A 10506-nucleotide genomic window follows, 5' to 3' on the forward strand; every position below is an offset into this window, starting at 1 on the left:
GACGGGGGTGGGGGGGCAGAGAGAGGGACAGACAGGAAGGGAGAGATGAAAAGCATCAACTCATAGTTGCAACACCTTAGTTGTTCATTAATTGCTTTCTCATATGTGCCTTAACCAGGGGGCTCTAGCTGAGCCAGTGACCCCTTGCTCAAACCAGCGACCTTGGGCTCAAGCCAGCGACCATGGGGTCATGTCTATGATTGCGTGCTCAAGCTGGATGAGCCTGTGCTCACTTTGGCAACCTCAGGGTTTCAAACCTGGGTTCTCAGCATCCCAGGCTGACATTCTATCCACTGTACCACTGCCTAGTCAGGCCTTTTGCCCATTTTTTAATTGGATTGTTTATTTTTTTATGGTGTTGAGTTTTATAAGTTCTTCATAAATTTTGGATATTAATCCCTTATCAGATGTATGAATGAATGTTTTCTTTTCATTTTGTTGATGGTTTCCTTTGCTTTACAAGTTTTTAAAATATGACATAGTCCCATTTGCTTATTTTTTCTTCTGTTTCCCTTGCCTGAGGAGATATATCTGAATAAGTATTGCTATGAGAAATGTTCAAGATATTGCTGCCTGTGTTTTCTTCTAAAATTTTTATGGTTTCATGTCTAATATTTAAGTCTTTAATTCATTTTCAGTTTATTCTTGTGTGTGGTGTAATGAGGTGGTTTATTTTCATTTTTTTTTATATTGCACATATCTGCTCAGTTTTCCCAAAACCAATTATTAAATAGACTATCTTTACCCCATTGTATGATTTTTCCTCCTTTGTAAAATATTAATTGACCATATAAGCATGGTTGACTTTTGGGCTCTCTATTCTGTTCTATTTATCTTTTTTTATGCCAGTACCTTGCTCTTTTGGTTACTATGACCTTGTAGTATAGTTTGATATCAGGTAGTGTGATTTCTCCAATTTTGTTCTTTCTCAAGATTGCTGTGGCTACTTAGGGTGTTTTGTGGTTCTGTATACATTTTTGGAATATTTTTTCTAGTTTTGTAAAACACACCATTACTATCTTAAATTGAATCTATAGATATCTTTGGGTAATATGGATATTTTAATGATGTTAACTCTTCCTATCCATGAACATGGTATAGGATTTTCCATTTTTTTTTAATCTTTTTCAATTTCTTCAGTGTCTTATAATTTTGTAAATACAGGTCTTTGATATTCTTGGGAAAAGGATGTCTTGCTTTTCTTAAAGAATGTGGTGGTGGGGGGGTGCAGTGTATTGTTGATCACCTACTTGTACCTGTTAAAAAAATAAACTGCTGAAGAATGTTTCTCAATGTCAGATGCTAATATATATGATGTATCCAATAAGTCCATGGGAGGGCAAGGAATAAGAAGTACTTTACTGTTCATTTCCATTTATAACACAGACTGTGCCCACCTTAATTCAATAAGGTTTGAATATATAATTTACAACCAGTTACTCTATTTTCTGGACTTCAGTATTATAATAGGTAAACCATTTTACTGGTATCTCAGCTTCCCCAGTCTATAAATTAGTTTAAGTATAAATGCTATCCATGTATTTTACACAAATGGTGAAACCTTTTAAAGGATAGCATTTAAAGTAAAAAATAAAAATAAAAATAAACAAACAGGGTTGATATCGACTATTATCCAAAGAACTATTTTGAAATCCAAAGGAAATCTGGTATGGATTCCAGGAGTCCTCAACTAATAAGTAGGCTGTGTTCTGCATGTTTGGAATAAAAGCACACTTTCCTAATGGAAATATCAATAATTCTAGTAAAGAGATAACACATTCTGCACTTGTCACAGCCTGTCCTAATTGAGGGGGTAGGTAATGCAAGCGCTAGTAAGAAGCAAGGAAAAGGTGATTTACATTCGATTGAAACTCGTAAGGTTTGCTTTCGGTTGCCCTGTGCAGTAAGGCCACAGTGAATGAACGGCTCTCTTGGTGCCCTAGAACTACAATTCCCAGAATGCTGTCGTGCAGGATCCTTGGTCCGACTCGCTCCCTGGGCCGACTCACTTCCAGGCTCTAAGCGCAGCATTTGGGCTGCTGGAGTAGTCTGGCATTTCTACGTTCATGGCTTTTCCCAACAAGGCAGTAATTGTTCCCGGGAACGGAGGCGGGGATGTGGCCACCCACGGCTGGTATGGCTGGGTGAAGAAGGGGCTAGAGCAGGTAAGAGACACGCCTAGCTGCGCTGGGAAATTGGACTGGAGCTGTAGGGGACGGAAGGGATGGAGGACTGAAGTGTGAACCTATGTCTTCCCACTTCTCACGCCAACCCCTATATTTACTCTCCTTTGCTGCCCAGTCTGAAACTCTAAAACTAGTGGTCAGAATTTTGATAAAACTGCAGAGACAGGGCCCCCATCCCCTCCCTGTACCTGCTGCTGGTTCAGATTTGGGACTTCCCGTATAGTTTTATAGGTATCGTCTTTGTTTCCTGTCTCAGATTTTTAAAAAAAAATTCAACATGTAATCTTAATATATACAAAGGATATATGTAACGTATGTAAATTATGAATCATGTAATCAATACCTGCGAATCCATCACCAACCTGAAATCTAGAACATTACCAATAGAAGCCATCTGTGTGTTTCTCCACCCTAGTTCCCTGCCATCTTGAATTTTTTTCATTTGCTCCTATTTTAAAGATTAAAGTACTTTTGCAACCTAAGTATGTATCCTTTAAACAACATATTAATTTGGCTTCTTTGTAAGCTTTATAAAAACAGTATTCTGTAGGTTGTCTTGTGCATGTTGATTTTTTTTTTTTTTTAACTTTCTTCCAAAACCAGACAAGATTGCTTCCCGGGTTGCTGTCCTCTAGACTCGCAGTGGTTTTCAACCGTGGGCCTGTGAAAGTGTTAACCACCCCGATAATCTCACTGCTCTAGAACTCTAGAGGTTTCTAGAATATTTCTGGATTGTGGCAGAAAACCATGGCCAGAGCTACAAACCAAGAGGTCTGGGCTGGGGCTGCCCAAGGGGATAGGATCTCTCAACTTTCTGTACCACATTTTACCTACTCCCTGGTGCACAGTCTGTTTGGCTCCAGGTCAGTCTGTCCAGAACTCATTCACTCATGCCCTCTCTATAGATAAAGGTCTTTCTACATAGAGACCTACAGAGCGGGCTAGATGTAGACTATCGACAGATAAAGTTTATGAGAGGGATTGTATATTCATATGTAATTCTGTAATACTTAACCCACTTGATTTCTTAACATAAACAAACACTTGTTGAATAAAGATCATATTAGGTGTCTCGTTTCTTATTAGCAGAGTACTAGTTATAATTAAGCTGTTTATTATAGTTTTTTCCCCTCCTCATGTCATAGATACCTGGTTTCCAGTGTTTGGCTAAAAACATGCCTGACCCAAGTGAGTATTAAAAGTGTTTTTAAATAACCTCATCTTGTTGATTTTGATCTTGCATTTTTGTGGTAGAGAACAAGAATATCATAGTAGAGCAGCCAAACAGAATATGTACCTAAGAATGAATGATGGCAGTAGTCTGGCGAGGCGGGTATATACCAAAAAATACTATGGAAAAATCCTAGTATGGATCAAGTAAAGCACTTGGACTTGGTAAAATTTAATTTTCTATTTTGCAAGCAGTTTGATTTTCCCTTCTATAAATCAACAAATATTTCCAGGAAAAATTTATGGGCGTTTCACTTGAGACAGAGCTAGGGTAAAACTTTACAGCATCTAGGAGGTCCTAATATTTAAAAATATAACAGTGCTACTTTTGTTCTGAGTTTGGCTATGACTTGTCTCAGGAATTTGTTTTGAAAAAGAATGTACAAATTTGAGAGAGAATATTGTCAAGTTGTTTTTTTTTTTAAGTTGGAAAGTTTAAAGTTTCCGAGTTCTATTTTATTTCCTCAGTATTTTCTTACAAGAAAATGGTGAAAAATAAAAACAGAACTATGGCCTGACCTGTGGTGGCGTAGTGGATAAAGCGTCGACCTGGAAATGCTGAGGTTGCCGGTTCGAAACCCTGGGCTTGCCTGGTCAAGGCACGTATGGGAGTTGATGCTTCCAGCTCCTTCCCCCCTTCTCTCTCTCTGTCGCTCCTCTCTGTCTCTCCTTCTCCTCTCTAAAATGAATAAAAAACAAAAAACAAAAACAGAACTATGAATTTGATTCTTTCAAATAGCAACACACAAATCTTTGGCTCTGTTAAAACAGCCCCATCTCTCACAGTGTGCTGAAGTTTTAAAAGTTGTGAGCTGCGTAGTCATCTATTAGAATGGTGGGTAGCATTAGACTAAGGCTGTCCTTATAAAGTGACAGACTCTTTCTTTACTCTGAACCTTAGTTACAGCTCGAGAGAGTATCTGGCTGCCGTTCATGGAGACGGAGCTGCACTGTGATGAGAAGACCATCATCATAGGCCACAGTTCCGGGGCCATTGCGGCCATGAGGTGCGATCCTCGTTGAATTATCACCCTGTGTCGGCTGCAACGAAGCCTGCTTGGGAAATACCTTGTGTATATCTGGTTTCCACTGTAGAGGAAACAGTGCTGACCTCACAAGTGGTAACATAATCTGTCCTAATTTCTTCCCAGTTTGGTAAGTGGTGTGATAATTTTCTGGGATACAATGATGGTTTAAAACAGAATTGGCTCCAACCCCAGCAGCTGCCCATCCCTTCAGAAAAACTTGGCTTTCAAGACACCTAGCTCTGATGTCATTTTTACCTTCACTGCCCCCAGCCTGGTTCACAGACCTCATTGCAGTTTTTTAATGCCAAGTATGCACGGACCTTAAGCCCGTGCTTGCTCTTGTTCTACTGGAACTCTCTGTCCCTAGATACCTGTGTGCTTTCTCCTCTTTAGGCTTTGCTCAAGTGTCCCCTTTCAGTGAGGCCTTCTTTTTTTTTTGGCTAGAAACAGACAAATAGGGACAGGTAGGGAGAGTGATGAGAAACATCAACTCATAGTTGCGGCACCTTAGTTGTTCATTGATTGCTTTCTCATATGTGCCTTGACCAGGGAGTTCCAGCTGGGCCAGTAACCCCTTGCTCCAGCTAACAAACTTGGGCTTCAAACCAGAGACCTTTGGGCTCAAGCCAGCAACTATGGGATCATGTCTATGATCCCACACTCAAGCCGGCAACACTGTGCTCTAGCTGGTGAACTTGTGTTCAAGCTAGGGAGCTCAGGGTTTCACTCCGTGTGAAATAGCCTCATCCTTCTGGCTTCAATTCCCTTTATACCTTAATATACCCCTTATTATCTATACCACTTTTCACCACCTGATATCCTGTTTATTTCTTGTATTTCTCCTGCCAATAGAATGTAAGATCCACAAGAGTGGATTTTGTTCATTCTGACACAGAAACCCCAGTGCCTAGAAGAGTGTCTGGGATATGGTAGGTGTTCAGTAAATATTTGTTATTGGTTAAAGGCTGTTACTTCTTCCATCCTTAAACCCCCAACTCTTAGGATTCATGGGCATATCCCTGATGCTCTCTATAGAACATTATATCTCTCCCTTTAGGTGTATAAGACCTAGGGGTTAGGGACTTAGCTGGCTGAATAAGCCTGTTAGGGTTGGGTTTCTTCCATATTTGCCAGCTTGGATGACAAAGGATTGTAGCTTTTATTTATTTAGCCTCATCCCAAGCAGTCCTTCAGGAAGTCACATGAATGCATGTCAGAGAATCTTGCCAAATTCTATAAACTTCCAGCCATATTAATCAAAGCTATGATAATAATGCTTTCCAACATGGAGCTACAGAATTATGGTATAGTCAGTGTTTATAAGCTGCCAACGGTTATCTGGAAAATGAAGAAACCCCTTTATGCTGAAATCTGTACCAACTCAAGGCCACCTGAATTATTCTCAGGCCACTGGCTAATAAAGATGTGCCTTTGTTTATTTTTTAATTTTTAACAATTTTCATTGATTTTAGAGAGAGGAAGGAGACACACACACACACACACACACACACACACACACACACTGATTTGTTGTTTCACTTATTTATGCATTCATTAGTTGAGTCTTATATGTGCTCTGACCAGGGATCGAACCCACAACCTTGGCGTATCGGGACGATGCTATTAACTGAGCTATGCAGATAGAGCAAAGACGTGCCTTCTGTCAAAGATCCCTGTAACTTACTGCAGGATTGTCAGCAACCTTCTAGGAATTGACTTCTAAACTTAAGGTAGGCAAAGAGAAATAAATAGATGCCAAACAGGGTATTGACAGTCACAGAGGACTCACATCACAGATTGTTAATCACAGGGAGAAACTGTGTCTTTTCACCTTAAGCAAGTAACCAAACAATCTCAGCAATAACGGGACAGCTTGGCATCTGGTGCCTCTCATGGATGGACTGGGAGTTGCACACATCACCTGTGTAGTAGTACCCTCGTTTAACTTCAGTCTGATCACGAGGAAACAGATAAATTCAGGTATGAGAATAATGTGCAGGACAGCTGGCCGGAATTATTCTTTTTTTGGTTTAAAATAATTTTTTATTGCCCAGGATATTTTTTTCTTATATCTTGTGTATGTTTGCTTTTTTTTCTTGTTTTCTTTCTTAGTCGTAAATTCTTAAAAACTGTCATTTTAAACAAAAAATTTAAAAGGGACTACAGAGTCATGAAAACCAAATTCTATGCATAATCTTTGAGTCTAGGATTGAAAAGCAGTTTAAAGAGCACTTTTGGTACAACTGGGCAAAAAGAAAACAGTTTAATATTACTGTCTCAATGTTAAATTTATTAGGTGCAATAGTGTAAGGGGTGTTCTTAGGGATACATGCTGAAGTATTTAGAGGTGAAATGTAGCAAAATTAATGAATCTAGGTGGTTGTTATGCTAACTTTTCTGTAGGTTTGAAAAATTTCAAAACAAAAGGTTGGAAGGGAAAGTTTAGACCCAAGAACAAAATACCAACCCTAAATCTTTCCTGGCACAAAGGCTCCTTGAAACTGTTACCATTCTAGTTTTTGCTGAGGGAACTGTCTACAAATAGTTAACTGTTTGCCAGGCACTGTACTAGGTAGGCAACAGGGTCACAAAGAGAAGATTCATATATGCCCGTAAGGAGTTTATAGTTTACATTGGAGGAGACAGATATAATACGCCACAAACGAGTAATACAGTAATAGGGAGTGTGTGGTGAAAGAGGTACATTTCTGCTCTTGTACAGTGTTCCTTAAAATATGGTTGGGTTGGTCAGCCCTGGAAGGTAGCTCAGTTGGTTAGAGTGTCATCTCGATATGCTAAGGTTGTGGGTTCAATCCCCAGTCAGGGCACATATAAGAATCAACCAATGAATACATAAGTAAGTCGTATAACAAATTGTTTTTCCTCTCTCTTTCTCTCCCTTCCTCTCTGAAATCCATCAATCAATTTAATAAGAATTTTAAAAAATATATGGTTGGTAGGGGGAGGCATCTTGCCTTAAAACAGATTCCTGGGCCTCAATCCCAGCCTTCTGAATCATACTCTGGGACTGAGCCTGGAAATCTCCGTGTTAACCTCATAGTGCTGATGCATACTGAAAGTAGATTAATGCACTCATTGAAGAAAATGATTACTTTTTCTGTGTATCTGGAAAGGGCAGAAGAAGAGGTTTGGACTACCTTGAAAAATGAGTAGAAACTCATCAAGTAGTGAAAATTAAGTGATTAACCACTGGACTTGTAGTTCTGCAGTTTCCTTACTATTTTTCATACTACTTTCAACAGCATTGAGCACATACTTCCTGTAAGCTAAACCAAATGCATTCGTTGGTGGGTAACTGACATTTTGGTGATCAGATTTAACATTAAGTACTGGCTGACATCATTTCTCTCTGCAGGTATGCAGAAACACATCGAGTATATGCGATTGTATTAGTGTCTGCATACACATCAGACTTGGGGGATGAAAATGAGCGTGCAAGTGGTAAGTGTGAAGGCAGAAACTCTAGAAAAGCCCCTCCTCTAGCCACAAGGCTGCTTGTTTTTGTTTTTTGTTTTGTATTTTTCTGCAGTGAGAAGCAGGGAGGCAGAGAGAAATTCCTCCATGTGCCCTATTGGGATCCGCCCGGCATGCCCACTAGGGGGCGATGCTCTGCCCGTCTGGGGCGTTGCTCCATTGCAAACAGAGCCATTTTAGCGCCTGAGGCGGAGGCCATGGAGCCATCCTCAGCGCCCAGGCCAACTTTGCTCCAATGGAGCCTTGGCTGCAGGAGGGAAAGAGAGAGACAGAGAGGAAGGAGAGGGGGAAGGGTAGAGAAGCAGATGGACGCTTCTACTGTGTGCCCTGGCGGGGAATTGAACCCAGGACTTCTACATGCTGGGCTAATGCTCTACCACTGAGCCAACCGGCCAGGGCCAGGACTGCCTTAGATTATAAAACAGTATTGTCTTTTGGATTAAAAAAAATCTAATAACACATGAAAACTATTTACCACCCATCTTTTATTATAAGTTCGGCACTTTGAGGTTGTAGAGTATTTGTAATCTGTAGTCTAGACTTAAACCCTCAAGGCCTGACTTTATTTGTACCTATGGTAACAAGTCCTACAGATCTGAAAACCACTTGGTTCTGATTTTGTCTCTGCTATGGTCTTCACTGGAATTTTAGAATGGCTAGAATGGAAGTTATCCATGGCCACTGATAGGTTATATATATTTTTTCCCCATAGGATACTTCAACCGCCCCTGGCAGTGGGAGAAGATCAAAGCCAACTGTCCCCACATTGTGCAGTTTGGCTCCACTGATGATCCTTTCCTCCCCTGGAAGGAACAACAAGAAGTGGCCAATAGGCTGGAAGCCAAATTGTACAAATTCACTGACCGTGGCCACTTTCAGAACACGTGTTTTCCCGAACTGATTAATGTGGTCAAGTCTATGCTGAAAGTACCAGCACAGACAGAATGATTTCTGCTATTTGGCATATCAGTATATTAGAGCAATGATCCGATTATAGGTAAATAATCATTAGAAAATGCCTAAAAAAACAAACACAAGTTTCAGTGCTCAAACTAAGTTAGAAACAGCATTTCCATTTTCCATAGCATCTGCATCTACCCAAATTGCTATGAACTCAAGTAGTATTTTCCCTGTATGATGAGACACAAGGATATCTTATCCACCCAAAGTGAGTAAGACAGAAATGGAAGCCAGGTTTCCTGATTTCAAGTCCAGATTAAAACTAGACTGCATGTACGTTATAGGAGTTGTATTCCTCTTTGAAGTACAACTTTTCCATTTTATTGGAGAAGGAAAATATGACTAAAGGTCCAGGGTTGGCTTAGAGATCGAAACACCAACTGCTGTTTGAGCTGGCCCAGGATACTGAACCCAGACTGAGGCTTTCACCTGTGACACCCTACCCTCTACCCCTAGTCCTTCACATCGGTTGAGAGAATTAATCCTAGATGCTATGAGGCAGGGGTGTGCAAGGGTCCAGTAGGGAATATAAGCAGTCAGCCTTATTTGTGTAAGACCACAGTGGTGAGGATATGGGCAATGTGGAGAACCTATGTTATGGGAGATGACAAGGTGTTGCCATTTTTCTGTTTTTTGAGGAAAGAACTTTATACAGTGGTTTTTATGTTCAGGGGGTACATATGTTGATATATATCATCTATACGTATATGGAATTATGTCCAGTCCATATACATACAAATTAGTTGGCAACCACAGTGTAAATTAAAAACTTAGAAACACTGCAACACACAAATTGCAAGCCATCCATCCATTCATGGCCTCTGCCATAGTATTAATTTAGCCCAGTGCTTTAAATGATTCTCTATAAAGCCTGAGAAATGAGCACAGTATCAAAGGATGAAATCATTGAAACAATGTGGATTTTGTTAGAAAGTCTTTTTTCTTTTTTTTTGAGGGGGGGGGGGCACAAGCATCAACCTGTTATTACACCTAGTTGCACCATTGATTGTTTCTTATGTGTCCTGACCAGGGCTTGAACCCGTGACCTTGGAGGTCCAGCTGGCACCCTCTCCCTCAGGGTCAAGCCCAGAACCAGTGACCTGAGAGGAGCCAGCGACCACAGAATCAAACTGGTGACCCTGCCTGTGCTCCAGGACAGTGCTCTATCCATTGTGCCACCAGCCAGGGCCAAGTCTTAATCATTTTATAAAATAACCTTTCCATCACTCAAACTTTTTTCCTGTAGTTCTACCTTTTTACTTCCATGGTCCTTTAGATCTCTTTCAAGCATCATTCCTTGATTTTTCTTCGATCATAATCCCTCAGAAAAAACCTTTATCATTTCCTAGCAATTTTTGTCTATTACAATCCCTAAGAATGGCCTCAATTTTCAGTCCATTATTAAATAGCAGATTTCAACTGGTGTGCTGCAAGAATTTTTAAAACATGCAATAGCTGACTAGTCAGGGGCACTGACGTCTTTTTCCCTCAGATTGTCAAAAAAAAATGCCTAACCAGGCGGCGTAGTGGATAGAGCATCGGACTAAGATGCAGAGGACCCAGGTTCAAAACCCCAAGGTTGCTGGCTTGAGTGTGGGCTCACCTGC

General features: G+C 40.4%; 1 protein-coding gene across 1 annotated transcript; it reads left to right on the plus strand.

Annotated features, from left to right (window-relative positions):
- The first annotated feature begins 1989 nt into the window (after window positions 1-1989).
- Window positions 1990-10118, plus strand: RBBP9 (RB binding protein 9, serine hydrolase). Its single transcript, XM_066387055.1, has 5 exons — window positions 1990-2165; window positions 3332-3374; window positions 4318-4423; window positions 7821-7906; window positions 8652-10118. The coding sequence occupies exons 1-5, from the start codon at window positions 2067-2069 to the stop codon at window positions 8885-8887; spliced, it is 570 nt and encodes a 189-aa protein (XP_066243152.1). The 5' UTR covers window positions 1990-2066; the 3' UTR covers window positions 8888-10118.
- The last annotated feature ends 388 nt before the right edge of the window (window positions 10119-10506 follow it).

Source organism: Saccopteryx leptura, chromosome 5 (assembly GCF_036850995.1).
Source record: "Saccopteryx leptura isolate mSacLep1 chromosome 5, mSacLep1_pri_phased_curated, whole genome shotgun sequence".
NCBI lineage: Eukaryota > Metazoa > Chordata > Mammalia > Chiroptera > Emballonuridae > Saccopteryx > Saccopteryx leptura.